Source organism: Papio anubis, chromosome 14, assembly GCF_008728515.1.
Source record: "Papio anubis isolate 15944 chromosome 14, Panubis1.0, whole genome shotgun sequence".
NCBI lineage: Eukaryota > Metazoa > Chordata > Mammalia > Primates > Cercopithecidae > Papio > Papio anubis.
Window position 1 is genome coordinate 69,182,719 of NC_044989.1, and position 20,087 is coordinate 69,202,805.

A 20,087-nucleotide genomic window follows, 5' to 3' on the forward strand; every position below is an offset into this window, starting at 1 on the left:
GATTTTCCTTTTTTATGTTACTTGCTTGGCCCTGGGGTTGCGATTCTGTTCTAGGGAGCTCAAAGAGAATCCTGGGATCCTTGGATTGTCTGAGAAGAAGACAGGAACTAGGGCTGTTCTGGTGGACAGCAAGATGGCCATACAGGATGAGATGACAGAATAGTCTGTAATCTGGCATTGCAACTTCAGGTTGGTTTAATTTGCCTGGAGCACAAGAGTTACAGGCAAACATTCCAATCTTCCTATTACTGATTTTAAGTTGTCACATCAGTAATAGGACTAGTAATAGCTCTAAAGGATTCAAATTAGCTGTAGGTGGTTGATTAACTGCATCTTTTTGGTGAATATCAGAGTAACCAGTATTTGCCACTGTGTCTTTTTCTGGTATCAGTTGTGTACCCATGAAAAGAGCAGAACTAACAAATCTCATAATAACCCCCATATGGAAATCTCTCGTTCTGCTGCTGAATTTTCGTGTTTGGTCTTTGTTTCTCAAGCCAGTTAAGGGAAGTCACTTCCTCAAGTGACAGCTGTGGATCCAAAAACATCTACCAAAGATAAGCAGTTGTCATGGCAAAAAACAACAAACCTAAAGGTGATAGATCATGGGACTCGGTTACTGTACTTGCCGTGTAAATCCGCACTGCCTTCACCCTTTACTGAACTCCACACGCAGCTTTTCAACACCATGCCCTGGGATGCGTCAAAAGCACTTTGCTTCTCACTTTGCAACTCCTCAAGCTAATAACACTCTGCTGCATCATGTGGATCTCAACTTATTCAATAATATTTCTTGGCAGCATTTATTTATTAAAATCTGGCTTTTGTTCAAGTATATTCCTGAAAGTTCAGAACATGCAGAATATTGTCTAATAGAATCTGAAATTTGTTCTTTGTTATTTATTTTCTGCCTCATTGAAACAAAAAAAGAGTATTGAGGTAAATGTTAGAAAAAAATTCACTGAAAACATCTTCATTGCGAAAGGTTGAGTCTTAATAGTAAAAATTGAGACACCTAGATCTTGTGGACAATCCTTTTGCTGACTGATAAAATGACTTCAATTAAGTTACTTAATTTTTCTGTGATTCTTCTGCTCAAAGTGCAAGAATTCCAAATATAGCTTTAAAATACACTAGTAAACCAAAAGAACTGAAAGGGGCCTTTAACTCTAGTGTAAATACATCATTTAGCCACCTTGGGGCACCAAGTTTTAAAAACCTGTCATGATTTGACTTAAGAAAAATTGTTATCCCATTAAGGAATATTTGCCATGCCTAAAAGTATTCTTCAAAACTTGATTTTAGTCAACACACTCATTTCTGGCTGAATCTTAATTTACTTAGCCAAGTTCTGATAGTTGGGATTTAGGGGAGGGAAGGAGGAATGTCTGTCCTTCACTTCAGGTACAGGAAGAGTTGTTCAAATGGTACCCTTGGGATAACTTGATAGGTGTTTCTACATTTGGGGGTGGGGGACAGGGAGGACTCAAGTCTGAGCCCACCCAGAAATCTGAGGTCAAGAGAGAGCCTGGCAGCCTGGTCTGGTGGAGGAGCCGAGAAGCTATTGTTGAGAAGGGGCTGACTTGCACCCTTAGGGTTCATCAAGGCAAGGAATTCAGGGGTATTTCTTATAGACCCTGCACAGGCAGTGCACAGAAGAGAGACAATCCATTTGGAGGATTCTTACAATTTATCTGTGAGAGTTTTTAAAGATATCTGAAAATTCATCAGGACACCTCCCATCAGGAGGTGGAGTCTAATTCTCCTCCCCTTGATTATAAGCTGGTCTTGTGACTCACTCCTACCATACGGGGTGAGGAGAAAGTATCACCGCATGCCTCTCAAGGTTAGGTCATAAAAGGCAATACATCGCTCTCTCTCTCTCTCTCTCTCTCTCTCTCTCTCCTGAACAGAAAGTCTGGTTACCCTGAGGTAGACATGTAGAAAGACAGCATGGAGGGAACAGACAGAGAGACCTAAGAAGCCCCAACCCAGGTGCCTTCAAAATGATGACATCCCTGTTACCATCAGATGATATGAGATCTCAAGGGAGAATCTTCTCCTTAAGCCCATCTGAATCAACCCTCAGATTCATGAGCAAAATAAATGATTGTTATTGTCTCAAGCACTGTTTGGGTGTGGTTTGTTACACAGTGATAGATAATGATATCGGGGCACCATCCAATAAGACTGCCTGGAGGCATAAGGGGACATTAGCACAGAGGAGCCTGGCTGGTCTGCAGGTTCTCTGGACTTTGAAGGAATAAGCACCCAGCCCTCAAGGCACAGGAACTGCACGTTGAGAGGTTTTCCAAGAACTCTCCCAAGAGAAAGTAAGGCTTTAAGCTTCTTCCAGGCTCAGATAATGTAAACTTGGTCTAGGATAGTCCAAGGAAGAGACAGAAATAGAAAACACTTTCCTTTCCCTCTACCTTTTCTCTTTCCCTTGGCAGTTTCATTAGGCCAGGCCAAAAATGACACTTATTTTGCCAACAAAACCTTGTAATAATTTTGAGAGGGAGAAACCACTTCTAAGTATGATGCACCTAAGTGAAGAAGCCACAAAGGAAAAGACTGACAGATTTGACTAAATAAAAATGTAAACTTTTTTTAACAATAAAGTGTAACATTTTTAAAAAGTTAAAAGATGAGCAACAAACTGGGAAAACTACTCATAGAATATAACAAAAGATTAATTGCATATAATACACAGAATTCCAATAAATTAACTAGAAAAATGTGAACACTGGGTAAAAGGAAAAGCTTACTTACGGAATGACGAAAACTGGTCAGGAAATATGTCAAAATATGTTCAAACTCACCAATCATTAAAGAAATAAATTTTAATTTTAAGTCAATTTAAATCATTAAAGAAATAAATGTATAACAAGGAATTATTGTACTTACCATCTGTAGTAATTTTCTAGGCCTACTGTAACAATGTATCACAAATTGGTCTACACAACAGAAATTTATTCATCTCTCAGTTTCAGAAGCTAGAAGTCCAAGATCAAGGTGCAGCCGGGGTTGGTTCCTTCTAATAGTCATGAGGGGGAATCTGTTCTATGCCTTGCCCATAGTTTCTGGTGATTTGCTGGCAATCTTTGGTGTTCTTTGACTTGTAGGAGCATCACTGCAATCCTTACCTTCATGTTCAATGGCATTCTCCCTGTGTTATGACTGTCTCTGTGTCCAAATTTGCCCTTTCTATAAGGACAACAGTCATACTGAGTTACAGTCTACCCTAAAGATCTCATTTTAACATGATTACCTCTGTGAAGATCCTATTCCTAAGGTATGTGGGGTTAGGGCTTCAACATATCTTTCTGGGGGACACAATTCAAACCATAACGGGGTGCATTGAGAAAAGCAATAGTATTGAATATTGGAAACTATAGAAATAGCACTCTTATACACAGCTGATGGATTATAATTTGATGTGAAGTTTTGGAGAGTCATTTTGGTAGTATCTCTCAGAATCGTATATTTTAAATGTGCATAGCCTTTTCTCCAGGAATTTCACTTTTAGTGAATATAGCAAAATCTAAAATAGGTGAAGTCCACATAAAAAAAGAGAACCTTTGAGGGTAGGGTTTTCAGGACTTGGTGTTGGAGAGACTCCCAGGAAAGGTAGTGAAAAGGTCGGTTAGTTCAGTTGAGAATCTTCTGAAGTTCTGGGGAAACATGCCTCTTCCCCAGTGGGGGTCGAGGAGGAAAGAAAAACCTCTCAGGTTCACGTGGTATCTCCTCACTAAGAGTTGGGAGTTTCCAGTTAGTTGACAGATAGATTTCATAAGAGTGGGAGGGGAAAATCCTGCAAAGACACAGCTAGCCAGGACCCTGGCAGAATCTTTGGGGCATGAGATCAGCCAGCAGTGTCAGCCTGATTCCTCCTTGGGCTGTGGGCTGAGCATCCTGGTCTCATACCCAACACCTTCTAGGCTCCCAGCCTTTAGAGAAATGTCTGGGCAATTCTGATGATGAGCCGAGAGAACTCAGAGCCCAGATGAGTGCCCCAGGGTCTCTATAGGGTTATCCAACCTGTGCATGTGACTCTACTCTGTCCTTGTCATCACTCCATGTCTATCTCTGCAGAATGCTCAGTGAGCTCTTAACCTAAGGAACCCATACATTGAGAAAGGGCAGGAAGAGGAAGCACCTGTATTGAAGGGAGAAAACTCTCAAAGATGTAGTAGTGAAGAACAGCTCCAAAGAGGGAAGGAAAGCAAGAGACAGGAAGGAGCCCCAGGGGAGTGATGGAAGGATGGTAGGCAGCCTGGATCCTGAGGTATGAGGTCCATTCAGTGTCGTCTTGCTAAAGCTTGGGGGTTTCCAGTTTGTTGACAGGTTTTGTAGGAAAATGGATATGAAAGTTCACTACTTTCGTGGTTTTGCATGGCAGAGCAGGGAAGGGCTTGGTTGCTGGAAGTGAGCTGCTTGGGTTCGCAATCCCAGTTCTGCTTCTGGCTCGTTGAATGACCTCTAAGAGTATGCCTCCTTCACTGTAACTCAGTTTCTTCACGTATAAAACTGGGAATGATGATTTTGGGGTGTTACTATTGTTTTTGCATTGGCAGACATGGCCAAGTGGATTTCCACTTCAAATCTCAAGGCTATCCTTCAGTGATGAACCTTACTAGAATAATTTGTTTAGTGTAAACAAACTAATGCTTTGTGATTAGTCATCTTCTGAATAGCCCTTCTAGGCATGGAAAGGCAAACTACTTCATCTTTCTGTGGCTCTTTCCACTCATGTAATCTTCTGAGCAATACCTGATTTAAGCCAGATTTAGCAGGTAAAAACATCCAACAAAATTGAATTTCAGGTAGTCAACAAACATTATTTAGTATAAGTATGTTCTGTACAATATTTAAGACAGACATACTAAACAAACTACTCATGGCTTGATCTTAGATTCATATTTAATTGGGCATCCTGTATTTCATCTGGCAACCTGATATCTGACCCCAAACTGCACAAAGCAGGTGAGCCTGGTCCTGGGGAGCTAGAATGTAGGTGTAATTCCACGGCGTACACCTCGTTCAGGCATAGTCTGCACTGTGCTTTTGCAGGGTCTATTTAAAAGCAAGAACAACAACAACAACAAAGAATAAAACATACGATATTTGCAGCAAAAGATGTAACAGGATCTGGTCTCATGTAAATATTATGTTAATTAAAACAGATGGGTCTGGAGCATAAACAAAATAGCTGCAGGGGGCTGGTTTTTGTTCTTGCTGGGTTTCTTAATATAGTAACTCCGTTCCCATCCTGTTAGCACTCTTTCCTTATCAAACATTGAACTGGGGTATAAGGAAGTTTAAATTACCAGTGATTGGAGATCCATTTTCTAAACACTTGAAACAGATGGCTTATTGCCTGAAAAGCATGTTGAGCTTGGTTATTTCAGGAAAATGTTTTATTGCAGCTCGTTTATTAACGTCAGGTTTGTCATGTGATGAACACTTTCTCTTCAGCTCTGTTCCTTGCATTGAGTTTGGCTACTGCACAGAGAAAGTTTTCATTTCTAATGTTGTCTGCCTGCTTCTTGGACATGGCATTGAGCAACAGCCTAGTTACTCCTGTACAGCTTCTCACAGCTTCAGAAAAAGAGCAATAACCATGCAGAAGATTTTTACAAATGAATACCATTTGAGAGTATACAATGGATGAAGTTGGACTCTACCAGCTGTGGCAGCAGTGAACTTAACAAAAAGATAATGTGCTTTTGGCCAGTTTTTGAGTTTTCTAGGACGCAATTCAGGACCACATACTGCACTTAGTTGTCATGCTTCTGTAGTCTGTTTTAATCTATAACAGTTTCTCAAACTGTCTTTGCCTTTCATTGACTTTTTAAGAGTGCAGAATCTTCTTAAAATAGGTTCACCTGATGTTTCCTCATAATTAGTAAGGTTATGGTATGCATTTTAGGCAGAGATACTAATAAAGAGTTGGAACTAAATTTTCTAAAACCATTCCCATGCTGTGCAAGGAAGTGGGCTCAGTGATTTGTGTGTGAAAACTTTCTAGCACATCTTGAGTTGACAATGTAATTCACACCTCCCATCAATCTTAATTTGAACTGAGTGGCCTAAATTTTTAATAAGATTCTCAGAATCACATTGAAGGGTAAAAATGTGTTGCGGTGTCCATGTATTTCTGGGCTTTCTTTCTTGGAACGAGATGAGCTACTTTAGATCTGTGTGAATGGTCTGAGGAAGGTTAAGAGAGGGCAGGAACTGTTTCTTGCAAACTGACAGTTCAGGAGAGTGAGTCGGAGATAATCACATAATCCATTTATAACCACCCAAGTTAACAAGCTCTCACCTTCTCCACATAGGCCCCTTATTTACAAATAGTCACTTCTATATGAAAGTGGGTTCTCATTCATGTGACTAGAGTCACACACAGCGATCTCATGGCATGATTTCCCCACACCACAAAGCTCAGTTCACATCAGGAGTACTATTAGAACCTGTAACATACTGCAAATGTATAATGCGAGCTTTGAAAATAATTTTTTGTCTTACTTTGTAAACAAACTACCCCCCAAATCACTTGAGGCTGTGTGTCTGCCCAGTGCAATTCCAGGCTGTATCAGCAGGAAAGAAATCCCAGAACAAGGCGGCTGGTCCAGCATAGCTGTGCTCAGGTCAAACCAATTGCAGAGATGGGTTCCAGACCCCACGTTGTGACAGACTTTCCTAAATGGGCTTATTTAAAGAAAAGAATGAATAGGTTGCTACAGAATTCAAAATCAAGTTACAGGAGTGGCTTTTCAGGCCTGTTTAGTCCAGTCCTGGGCTCAGCCCCATCTTGGGCGGTCAGGTCCCTTTCCTCCATGGGAGAGCCCTGTCTCACCTTATCAGTGCTCATCCAGGGCTGAGGGCTTGCTTCCCTCCGACACACTTGCCAGATTCAGACTGCCAGCTGAGACACTGGAGGCTTCCCCTCAAAAATGAGATGCAGGATGATTTTCTGATGGAAGAGATTTTATTCTACCTGAGTCTGTCCCTCTGCCCTTCAAATTCCACATTCTGCCATAAGAATGAATTTCCTTCTTGAACAAGCAGTTAGGTTTCTCTGTTGGCCAGGACTGTTACCTCTAATCTGCCTCCTTTGGTATTCGAAGAAGAAATATTTCCCAGCTACTGACAAAAGGGAGCCAATTGTATTTTCTATGAATGCCTATGCATTAATGGGAATTACACAAAGTCATATAAAGTGGGAGAGCCATGGAGCCACAAAATCCCAGTCTCTACTAAGGTCAGTTACAAGCCCAAAACAACTTATGCTTTCTTCAGACCGTTCTCTATTAATATAGCAATTAGTTTTATTCCCTCTGGACATGTTATCAAATAGAAACATGAAAAAGTAGGGTGTGTGCAAAACTAAACATCTCACCTCAAGGAAAAATAAGCTGCAAAAAATTATCACCAAAATAATTTTTTTATTTTACTTAAAAAGACTCTGAATGTACACATTTGGTTCATGAACACAGGGAAAATATTTATTTCCATCTTCATTTTAGTCTAGTGATAACTATACAAATCTGGACATGGATAATGAACAGGTTTTACCTGAGAACATGACCGTGCACCAGCTGATTCGGTGTGTCTGTGGCGTTCACTGATTTCCAATGTCCACGAATGCTCAGTAGACAGGCGCTGGCACACTGGCCGCCCTATCACTACCAAGCCAGGTGCTCACAAAACCAGTGCTCGTGTGTGATAAAAACATGCTGATCACAACAAACAGTTATTCCATGATGGGTTTTTAACTTATGAAAAATGTTCCACATGCAGAAACACCCCTGCAGACTTCTCTTGCATAGTCACATCTACCTTCCATTTAACATATGAAATCAACTATTCTTGTTTGGGGGCAAGAAAATGCACAGAGTCATACCAGCCTTTCCTCTTGCACCACATGTGAGCTTGCAGAACTGCAGAGGGTTAAGAATGACCCACAGTGACTCTGAAAAGATCTACAGTCCTTAAAAAGGACAACACCCCTTCTGTGTTCTAGACAAGTTAAAAAGGTTTTGCCGGAACACTGCTGGGCTTCATAATCTGTTGATGAATCAAGTAAGAAGAATACATAAAAGTCTCTTACATGAAAATATCTTTTACTTGAAGACTGTAAATCATAACAAATACTGAAACATTCAGTAACAGTTCTGAAAAAAAAAAGTTTTTGTCATTAATTCCCCAGACCAAAATTTACACATCGGGAAAGAATTGGGTACTTTGGGGCTGACTCTTTTGGAAACCACTAAGCTAACATCTTTAACATTTACAAAGTAATTGGTCCAATTACAAGTGAATTTGACCAATCACATCTCTGAATTCCTGGGTCAGTGAAGGCAATAGGTAAATTCCAGAGGAGAAGTACCAGCTTTGGGGGATGAAAAGATTCATTTAAATAGCGTCTCCATTTACTGAGTAGCAATCACATTCTCTCACAGCCTGACAATATTTGCCTTCCATGATAAACTGACAACATCACTTTATGAAACTGCATGACAATGTATTGGTTAAATATTTCCTGGAACATCTACACTTCAGTTAAAACTGTACTATTTACAAATCAGAAAATATACTACAAAGCATGTTTGGAGGCACAGCACGCCTACAAGACACAAAAATACAAAATTATGGCAAGCTGTGGAAGATTCCTGAAACCAATAGAACATTCTGATGCAAAAAGAGAGAGATGGAAATACAGGCCATAAATTATATGTGAGCCATATTCTGAAGCCCAGAAGACTCTCTATCCAAAAGGGAATCACAGACATAAAAATAAAATATTTGGTATTCTACAATATTTTACAAAAATAAATATATCAATCAATAAATAGTGGGAAGCCTAGAAACTCTTACATGAATATTTTGGCTGGGGGCTGCCCAAGTCCCTCTGCTGTAATTCTCCTCAAGAGTTGTTTAGCTATATCAACTTCGGTGATGATAATTCTGCCATAAAAGGGAAAAAAAAAAAAAACTAGCATGGGACCTAGCAGAAGGTCTATGACCAGAGAAACATTACCGAGATTCTACCTTTTGAAGGATCTGACAATGTTCTGACTTCCTGTCAATGCAGGAGTTGGAGATGACGCCAGTGTGCTGCCAGGCATCCGGTAAGAGTTGGGAGAACTCTATGGGCTGTGTCTTTTCACTTTCTCATAAACAGAAAGCCAAAAAAATACAACTAGCAACATTTGAAAAGCCAATATGTTGCTCTCTGCACTCCCTCTCCACAGCGAAGCAGAAAAATCGTAGAAATGCAGGTTTACATCCGAACGGGCAAAAAGAGAAACTGGGCTATGCAGCCTAATTGCCAACAGCCTATATTTTCATATCTCTTTAACAGAAGAGTGACTATAAGTGCTCGAGACAAGATTTCTCCACAAGCCCAGAGCCAGCAGTGCACACAGTGGAAAGCAGGGCTGGCACATCCTTAACATTCTAGTATCAGGGTGCTAATGTCAGCAGTGTGCTAATGTCAGTGGGATACTAAATGTCAGCGGTGTGCCAGTGCCAGTGCACAGCTCCCAAGAGCTGACTTAGGTTTTAGACGTTTTGTAAGCCAGTTGACATCACCTTGGTAGCTCAAGATAGACCATGTAGGAGCATTTACAGCATTGAAATCCACAAATCAGGGCTTTTTACCCCCCTGGATTGCTGGTTGTAAGGGATTTACCAGCACACCACTGTCATATGTATTAGACATAAAGAAAATTTTGCTTAATTTTTATCTAACCAGGACTATCCTGGTCAGCTGAGGTTTTACTGTGTATCTATTACAGTGTCCTTTAGAAAGGATAAGAAGTACCTTGGAGTATGTGAGTATATATTGTGTACCATGGAGTATGAAGGATGCACCACGTTCCACTGAGGGTGTTAAGTGTGGTTGTTCAAAGCCAGCTATGCATCACACACACATACACACATCATGTTATATGGAGGCTGTTCCACAAATAGTGATTCTGAGTTGCGTGGCTTTCTCAAAATATCAATCACTGTATACCCGCTGATGGTCAAAATACCGCTCTTCCAGGAGCAATGAATTCCCCAGGATTCACCCAGCAGACTATAGATCTAGCGAGCTGAGGTTCAAATTGGGCAAAAGTTCTTCAAAATGGTTTTCCTTGCCTCTATTGTCTAGCGCAGTTTGAGTTTATAATCTTAAGAGATTTGTAAAAGGCGGCTGATGGTTTTCCAGGGTAAAAAAAAGAAAAAAGTGTCAGACTTCTTAAAAAGCGTTCCTTAAGATAAGTAGCGGTGAATGGAGGACGATGTACTGGAAACCACATTCCTGGTTCTAACAGGAACCGTCCATGTTCCCTGCCTGGAGATGCTGGAACAGTTTGGAAACTGCTCTGCTCTGGTTCCTCCTGCACAAAACCCAGGATATGCTTGCCAGGTAGAGGGAAATGGTAGGGGTTAAGACTGGAGCCTGCCACCTGCCAGGAAAACCCACGGGACCCTTGCTGTGCAGATCACTTCCCCACCACTTTCAGTCCTGGCCAGTTACAAAATGGGAAGATGGGAAGATGAGAAGATGAGAAAGTTACTGAGTTTCTACCATGAAGCCAACATGATTTCCAAATTCAGTCTTGGCTTTTGAGTCATTTGGTTGTGTGTCTATCCATAAATTTGTTTATTGAAATTCATTCATTTGGACTCTGGTTTTCTTTTTCTTATACTTACTTATTCTGGTTTTCTTTTTTCTTATACCTAAGTATTCAACATTTGATAAAGGATAGTATTAAAATAAAATCAAATTAAATATCAGGGCAAGATTTAGAAATTAGAACACTAACTCCTTTCACCCTGAGAACAAAGGTACTTAGGTGTCCCTTTCCAGTTCACAGCATGCGTCATGAAGGCCAGGGAAGAGCAGGAACACAGGGATGGGAGGAAGGCGTGAGGCACTAGAGCAAAGAAGAAAGAGGGAAGAAAGAAGATGGAGCAGAGGAAAGCAGGGGTGTGGAGACAAGGGAACAGCATTAACAGGTGAAGAAAGATATTAACATCCTTTCTTCTAACAGACAGATCCCTTCTGATTTTCCTCCTGTTAGTCTTTGATACTTCTATTTTGTCCAAAAGATTTAATTCTTTAAATAGAATCGCTCATGATTTTACAGACACATCTGAGGATAGCCTCTGAGGATAGCATGAATATCCTTTTCCCTTTCTCCCTTTCTCCCCTTCAAGTGCCCTCCCGACCCCTCTACTCTCCGCAGCAGCAGCAACAGCCAGTACTCATGGCCGTGCTTTCCTATTGTCTCAGGAACAGATTCATGCTGGTTTCTTCTGTTTTCCTGCCTTGACCAGGAGCTGCCCTCTGGAGCACACTGGTCCCCCACGGGTTCAGTTTTTCCTGTTGTACCTCTAAGACCTCTTGAGTCCATTTGGTTTCTGTATCAATTAACCCTTCCTTTCAAGCATCCTTTGCCAGGCCCCGCCTCTCTGAGCAACCACAGAAACTCAACTGACAAACGTTACACTTACATTTCCAGAGTATTCAGGAATTGTAATACTTCCTAGGATGATTAAAACCCCGATGCAAATTCTCTTGACTTAAATCTTACTCAGAGAAGAGGTAACAGAGAACATACCATTGGCCTTTAATATGCACACTTTTGAGTGAATCATGCATGTAGATGAGTATAATCTGCCTGCATAGAACCAAAAGATTTCTGTAAGTTCATGTATGTACAAATATACATACACAAGTATGTGTCTTTTGACACTGTATTTTGCCTAGGAGTTGTTTTCAAATCAACGTGGAGGTGGCATTGCCAGGAAATGGCAAGTCCAAAGAGAAAACAGATTGAAAGGGACTTAACTGGAGAGGAAAATATGCATTTCCTACAACAAACCGACCTGTCCATTTCCTGAAGGCAGCAAGCCTCTATTACTGTACACCCTTATTAAATAATCTCATTAAATAGGAACACCAAATATACACATTTACAGTTATTAAATAAGCCACAGGACTCTTCTTCTATCTACAGCCACATTCGGAGACGGCCATGCCTTCGTATTTAAACTTGTAGGTGACGACGCCTTTGTCTAAATAGAGGATGGAGATGGGCTCTAGCTTTGTGGGCACACAGCAGGCTTTGGAAGCTTTCTGGGAATTCTTGAGGTGGACCAAGGCCTGGATAATTGCATGCTTTGTGGGTGTGAGATGTTCTGCCAGGGGATAGTTACAAACACCACGACATTCATAGGCTTCGTATCCAGGCGGAGCAATGATCCAGGAGTCCCACCCAATCTCCTTGAAGTCGATGTAGAGCGGGGTCCTCTTACAGTAGTTTCCTTTGGCGTTCCTTCTGATTCGGGCAGTGGAGTCGTAGATGATGTTTGATCTCATCTGCAACAAAGCCTCTTCCCCAGGTCCACCGGAAAAGCCATCCAGGCCCAAGTTGTCTAGCTCTGGAAGTTGCTCATGGGAAATCATTTCATTTAGTTCCTCCTTCCTCTCCTTGTCACTGCTTTGGTCATCAGAAAACACTATGAGCAAAGGGTTATGCTTATTCTGGGCACTGGTGTCTATTTCCAGTCGTCCACTGCTGGCATCCTCAGCTTCATCGTGTTTGCTCTCAATGTGAACCTCCAGCTGGTGGGTGGATGAGCCTGACTTTTGCCAATGTCTGATGGCATCTGTGACATCAAAAGTCTCCCACTCACTGTTGGTTCCATAGATCTCCCCTGACACCAAGACCAGCATGTTTCTTTCTCCCTCATTATCCCCTTTGCTCTCCAGCACTTCAAAAATGGTAATTTTCCGGTCTACTCCATCGTATATCATACGATCTCTTTGCACCAGTGTGTACAGCCTAAGTTCAGCCATGATGACCTCTTCATGGTGAGGAATGGACACATTGAAGAGGAGGGGGTATTTTCGGAGTCCGTTAAAACTGACTGGCTGGGAAAACAGATCTGAAAAAAGAAATTTGCAAAAATCAGGTTTGCAGTGGGTCTCAGGGAAAAACAGATGCTTATTTATGTAATAAGAAGGCCTTCCCATGCATAAAGCTTAATGCAGAAAGAATGAAGGGAGAAGATCAATGAGGACAAACACAATGTCAGCATTCTGTGTGACACAAGAAATCCCGAAAGGTCAGTGGTAGAATGCCCAAAAGAGTTCAGTTGCCAAGACTAAAATGGAAAATGGGGGTCTAATGGATGGGGTAAAACTCAGCCAGCCTTGCTTGAATAGCTCGTCAGACACAGAATTACAGAACTGGGAGAGAACTTGGAGATTGTGTGGGCAAGTCCCCAAATTTCCTGACCAACAAAGAACCATCAAATGGGACATGTGATTGTTCTTTTCTTGAAGCTTTTCAGGGATGAGGACTTCATGGTTTTTTAATATTTGTGTTTGTAGTGGGTGGAGATCCCCACACAGTTGGCTGGGCACTGTTCTTCCTAAAAGACCTCCATTTAGATCAGAGGTTGGTAAATTATAGCCTATGGGCCAAAATGGGCCTGCTACCTGCTTCGGGAAACAAAGTTTTATTGGAACACAGCCTCATCCACTGTTTTTGTATTGTCTGTGGCTGCTTTTGCACTATAATGGCAGAGTTAAATAGACGCAACAGAGAACATACAGCCTGCAAAGCTTAAAATCGTTATTATCTGTCTGGACCTTTACAGAAGAAACTTGCTGACTTCTGTTCTAGGCAACAAAGCCTGACAAGGTCAATAAGACAGCCATAAACCAAGAGGGTCACAGCAATTGACTTTTGGTTATATGGTCCTCTATAAAGAGTAATGGGAGAAAGTGAATCCTGGGACTAGATTGGTTGCCTTAGTCTTGTACCCCTAGCACCTAGCATGGAGCATGGCACATACAACTCACTCAATAATGTTTACGAATCAACTCTGTAAAAGTCCTTTAGTCTTAAAAGGACACCTCCAAATACTATCATGTTGACTTCCTATCTGAATATTTTACAGTTAGCCCAAAGCTCCTGCACACTTGCCTCAGGTAATGAGTCTACAAGGAAGCCCTGAAGGCATTTGCCATCAGATTATCAAAGGGCTCCATGGCACTGAAGATGCTAAGGACCACCAACTGGGGGTTCTCCCTCATCACTGGCAACATTTCTCCAAGTATATACTTAATTCATGATCTCAGTGAGTCCCTGTTCCAGATTATAATCTTTTAATATTTTTCTTTAACTTGATCTAATTATTTTACACTCATTATCTATTTTAGACTTTAGAATGATGTTCCTAAGCAACATCATTCATGAAAGGAGAGATTTGAGGTGATATTTATGTATGTTTGCTAAAAATCCATATTAATAAAAATATACAATTATTTCACATGATTCATAGCTTTCTATGGGAACCACCTAAAATCATCTTACACACTGCCAATGGGAAATGCTGACCTACAGAATGAATTTAAACTCCCTGGAATGGCTTTCAAGATCAGCTATACATGGGTCTTAGCCTCCTGATCAGACATAACTTCCTTACATCCTCCACAGTGCACGGAACACTGTGATTACTCAGTAATATTTGTGAACAATTGAATGGATTTGTAAACCCTTCTGTCTCAACTACATTGATATCTTTACCACCTGTCAAAACACTCTTTTTTCCCCGTAATTTTCACGTTTTCACTTGTTCTTCTGACCCTTGGAAAGCCCTTTCACCTCAACCTCCACCTATCCAGCTCTGACATCTCCTGTAAAAGGCTCCCTTACTTCTTTATCTGAAAGTTCCCTCCCCTCCCCTCTGAAATCACTTGAGCACTTTACATCTCCTTTGATCTTTGTCATTTACGTCCTTATATTTCAGCCATCTTTTTATGAATGAATTTTCCCAACTAGATTGCCATCCTCCTGGTTTGAATGGCTCAAAACTCCCTTGGATGTCTCTGTCCTACTATGATGGCTTAAACAGAGGTAGTGCTTTAAAAATATTGATTAGTTGATGATTCTAGGCATCAGACTAAATTGATTTATGGGCGTGACATATGACCTTAATCCATCATCAAGCTCTTGGGTTGGGCTTGGGAATTATTCTCCCACTCTTAGAAGGGAGGAGATTTGACTCCCCATGGACAGGGAACATGGAGGAGTAGGCTGGCTGCTCTACCCAGGAGAAAAGTATAAAATAAGAGCTCACTGTAGTGGGAAGAAGGCATTACAAAGCATACAAGGAAGCTTTTGGTGTTAATGGATATATTCATGATCTTCATTGTGGTGATGGTTTCAATGAATGTTACCTATGTCAAAACCTTTCAAATTATACACTTTAAATATGTGCAATTATACTTTTATACACCAATATTTTTACAAGTCAAATATACCTCAAGAAGACTGTTTTGAAAAAGTAAGTTCGCTGTGACGTTCTGTACATGTGCAAATGCAGTAAGCAATAGACTGAAGAGTTACATTTCAGGGCAAGAGAACTAATGTTTGTTGACAAATTTCTGTTGCCAGATGCTTTGCAACCATGATCTTCTCTGGTTCTCACAATGACCCCATAATGCAGGTATTGATTCTCTGCTCATTTTGCACCAGAAGAAATCAAGCCTCGATGCAGAGAACTGACTTCCCCTGACAAGGTGATAAAGGAGCAGTGCTAGGAATTGAGGGCATGCTTTTTTCACGTTGGAGGTGGCACTTTTTTTCCTAAGATGATGTAGGTTTGGAGTTTTTTTTTGGTCTTTGTCTCCTAGGGAGCTGCACTAAGCAGATCCAAAGAGTAAGAAGAGAGGCAATAGTAGCCAACAGGGTGTGCCCTGTGCGATTTCTGTCCTCAGGCTGCACATTTCCTGCAGACGGGCCGAGGTGCTGGCGGCTGGGTTGTTTACTGAGAGATGTGTGTTCCTGCCCTCAATAATCTCCAGTAATAATAAGCACAGTAAACTCCACATCCTGACCTGGATCATCCAGATACTCTATGAGAGAAGTGAGAACGGAAAACGTTTCTACTTTTCCGGGGGATGCAAACAACATTTTCTCACCCGCACCCTGAGCCACACACTTAGGGCTCGGTGCTGAGAAGTATTAGGGAGGGTTCTTACAGGAGGAGGTTGTTCATTTTCAATTCAGACTCCCCTCCAAAAGGAATCTGTAATCTCATCTTGCCATTTCCATGAGAAAGATGTTATGAAATAGAAATTTTGTCAGCCAACTCAATTTTAAAGGCAGATAATATCTTAGAGACCAAGGAATACCTACTCAACATTTATTCCAGCACCTAGAATATTAAGTAACTCATTAGTAATCACTGAAGTTTGATCAGCACTTCATAGTAAATGGAGTGCTTTCTTATCTGTAACCTCTTTTGAGTCACTCAACTATGTTACTAGGTATTATTACCCCCACTTGACAGATGAGAAAATTGAGGCTCTGAGTCATCAGCTAATTATTTACAACCACTAAGCCAACCAGCCCTTAAAATTCCAAGCCCTGAGCTATTTCTTCACTATTACCTTTCTTCTTTTGAGAACATCTGGCCAACATTGATGGGAAGCTTCTTTTATACCTGTTTAGTGACTATAAAAACATAATTGGCAAATATTAAATTAGTTCATTTGGACTATCAGCTTCTACCATGGATATTTAGATATCAGAGTTTTTTTTCCTACCAGGACCATATTAAGCAAAAAATAAAAAATAGAAAATAAATAACTTGCTAGCTCATTAGATTTAGTTACCAAATTTAAAGACTGAGGAGAAGAAAACACACTTTTCCCACCAGTAATTCAAAGCTTGTACGTTGCTCTTTATAAAGACGGAAATGATGAGCTGGATGATTAATGGGCCATCCACACTTCCTGGAAACTGTAAACAGTGCTTTAAGGATGTACATGACACATCAAACAACACAGCCTTAGGAAGAATCTTTAAAATATATTTCCATCCTGTTTGAATATTTCTTAAATAAGGTCACAAAATAAAAACTTATCAAAAGTTTGAACAAAACACAAATCACAACTTGATGTTTTTTGACTGATTTTATCCTTGGTATTCTAAGTAGAAGTTGAGAAATTTTTTAGTTAATTAAAAGCCCAAATGGCAATCAAGGCCTATTTGGAAAATGACAAAGATACGGCAGTAGACCAACATTAATTCTTTGTGTTGCTTGGTGTTCAAATTAACATTTTTTAACAGGACCCAATGATGATGTCAAATTGATAGATATTTTGTGGCTTTGGATTAAAAGATGTTTGTAAGTATTTATTGAGGTTCTGAAATGACTATATAAATGGTATAGACCAAAATGTGCCTTGTTTTTGTGTATCTGTATGTATTTAACATCCTTATATAGATGTATTTAGCCTTACCTATATCATTCCCATGCATTGTAAATTTACTTATAGTGTCTTGAAAAAAATCCAAGCCAAATTTCATCAGCAAAAACTTACCTTCATTCTTGAAACTCCTAATGATGTTGGCAGAGGGCATGGAGGTCCGATCTGTTGCAAATTTGTTGTAGAGTTCCAACATGTACTCTGGTGGGTCCACCTTGGCTGAATCCTGCGTGGGGATGTCAGAGAGGTTTAGTGTCTTGAGAAACTCATCCTTCATGCTCTGGAGCAGTGTGTTAAAGTCGACACCATCTTGCTCTGAGAAAACATCATCAAAAAGGGGCATATCTTCTTCCAGAGGAGACTGCTCTAGGCTCATGATGGGGCTCCCAGAAACCAAGTGAGCTGCCAGGCAGAAAAGAGCGCACAGTGTCAGGCCCAGAGAGCCCATGACTCCGCTCGAGCCCCTAGGCCAAGCCAGGAAGGTTTAGCTCTCCTGGGCTCTAAGTGGCAGTTTTATCTTGTGGAGCGTAAATGTCTCCTGTCACTGGAGACAAGTTTGGAAACTCTTCCTCTCTCTCTCCCTCCCCCTACCACTCTTCCTCTCCCCCTAAAAGTCAGGTTGCAGTAATTGGATAACAAAATCCCCTATAGGGGCCTAGCCTTTCTTATCTCCCTAGTGTAAACTTGTGCACCAGAATTTGTTTCTATCTTGCAATCCCTATTTCTTTTAATGAGCATTTTGTAAACATTTCCACATTCTGACACTGGTCGAGAGATAGGACAATTTTCTCTTTGCAAAGGCTCTGCTTCTCTTCCCTTCAATTCACTTCCTTTCAGCAGGAATGCCTCAATTCTGTTTTTATGGGGCTTAGTTTCACACATGCATATAATAGGTATAAGAATCAACATAATGCACATCAGTGGTGATACATAGTAATTTGAGTGGTAGGGCTTACATCCTCAGATAAACACTTCTGAAGACAGACCAAATATCCAAACTTTCCAAGTTTAAGTTAATAGCTATAAATGGATTATATAAGTTTTTAGAAGTGTACCTTTTTAGAAACAGGAAAGTATAAACTTCATGATTGATAGCCTTTTTTCCTACCTATTTGATCTGACTAAAATGGCATGTGAAAAAGAGGCAAGTGCTTAGTTATAGCAGCAACTAAAATTTATTAGATGCTTCCTACAAACAGGCATTGTACTGAGTGCTTTACATCTATCATCAGGTGTGCTCCCGTAATAACCCTATCATTATCTCTATCACATATATGGGTCAGTGAAGTTATGTAGCTTGCCAGAGGCCACAAACCTGCAAAGTGATGGAGTTACAATTTGAACCAAGGCAGTCTGATTCTTATGAAGAATAAAACCGTCACACTTTTAAACACAATTCCACCATACTAGGGCATGGGCAATAATGCTGAGAGGCCAGCACATCCCCAGATCATCCTGGAGGCAGGAGGCAGGCAGAAATTTGCAGTTGGATATGGACCTCAGGTCCTCCACCTGTGCAATGAATTGTTAATATGACCGGCATCTCTGCCAAATTCATCCTTCTGACTCAATCAAAATTGTCATCAAGAGGCTCCAGCAAAAGCTTGGTGTGATGGTTAATACTGAGTGTGAACTTGATTGGATTGCAGGATGCAAAGTATTGATCCTGGGTGTGTCTGTGAGGGTGTTGCCAAACGAGATTAACATTTGAGTCAGTGGGCTGGGAAAGGCAAACCCACCCTTAATCTAGGTAGGCACCATCTAATCAGCCGCCAGCATGGCTAGAATATAAAGCAGGCAGAAAAACGTGAAAAGACTAGACTGGCCTAGAGTCGCAGCCTATACCTTTCTCCCATGCTGGATGCTTCCTGCCCTTGAACATGGGACTCCAAGTTCTTCAGTCTGGGGACTTGGACTGGCTCTCCTTGCTCCTCAGCTTGCAGACGGCCTATTGTGGGACCTTGTGATGGCGTGAGTTAATACTTAATAAACTCATATATATATATCTCCATCCCCTGTTAGTTCTGTCCCTCTAGAGAACCCTGACTAATATACTTGGCAAACAACATTACCAGGCACACAAAAAACGCCAAATGCCTTGGTCCTGAAAATAAAGATGGTAGAATTGAGTGTGTGTCCGGATTAGGAAAGATAAATCAGTTTCATCACATTTTCCATCCTAACTAGTGACAGTAGCAGCCGTGGTGCAGCCAGAGAGGCCCTGTGGACAAGCCCAGGGGATGTTTTTTCCCATTGAGGCGGTAGTCCTGGCATCTTTCTGACTTGCTCAGCACACGCCATTACTCATGCGTCCTGGTGCTGTGTTCCGAGGGCTGTGTCGAGATATTTGGTTCACTGGAATCTTTTCTCAGTTTCTAAGTTAAATTTTCCTATGTTCATTCTCATCGACTAGCTACAATGTCTCCACTCAGCTTTTTCTCCAGGCTCACTTAGGTTTCTAGTCATCTTTTGATCCTTTTTCCTCCTAAAATGTACAATGTTACAGTCATTTTTTAAATTACCATAGAAGGAACCATATTTTGTTTAGTAGTTGTTAATTGTCCATTTGTTTAATAGTTGTTGATTTTGATTCAATGTTCTCTTTTGATTCAAACTTTCTGCTCCCATAGTAAAAAGACAATTGTAGACTGGAGACGCAGTCCCATAAGTGAGTGAGTGACTCCAAGGGTCAGAAGCCGTCCTTCGGGTGGCTCGTTTTAACATGAGGTTTCTGACAGCATACCAGCAATGCCCTGTATCATGTCCTGCATCCAAACAAGCACCCATTTATCTTCAC

At 40.9% G+C, this 20,087-nt stretch overlaps 1 protein-coding gene across 1 annotated transcript; it reads right to left on the reverse strand.

Moving 5' to 3' along the window:
• Positions 1-7,431: 7,431 nt before the first annotated feature.
• BMP10 (bone morphogenetic protein 10) lies at positions 7,432-18,969 on the reverse strand. Its single transcript, XM_003908755.5, has 2 exons — positions 17,405-18,969; positions 7,432-12,951 (listed from the first exon to the last, which is right to left on the reverse strand). Exons 1-2 carry the CDS (start codon positions 17,736-17,738, stop codon positions 12,011-12,013), a joined length of 1,275 nt encoding a protein of 424 aa, XP_003908804.1. The 5' UTR covers positions 17,739-18,969; the 3' UTR covers positions 7,432-12,010.
• Between the last annotated feature and the right edge of the window lie 1,118 nt (positions 18,970-20,087).

What these genes read in the sequence shown, in the direction of transcription:
- BMP10 (XM_003908755.5), bottom strand. Translation starts at nt 17,738, where the DNA reads ATGGGCTCTCTGGGCCTGACACTGTGCGCTCTTTTCTGCCTGGCAGCT. An exon ending in TAGGAGTTTCAAGAATGAAG is followed by an intron (nt 12,952 to 17,404) that starts GTAAGTTTTTGC and finishes TTCTTTTTTCAG; the next exon opens with ATCTGTTTTCCCAGCCAGTC.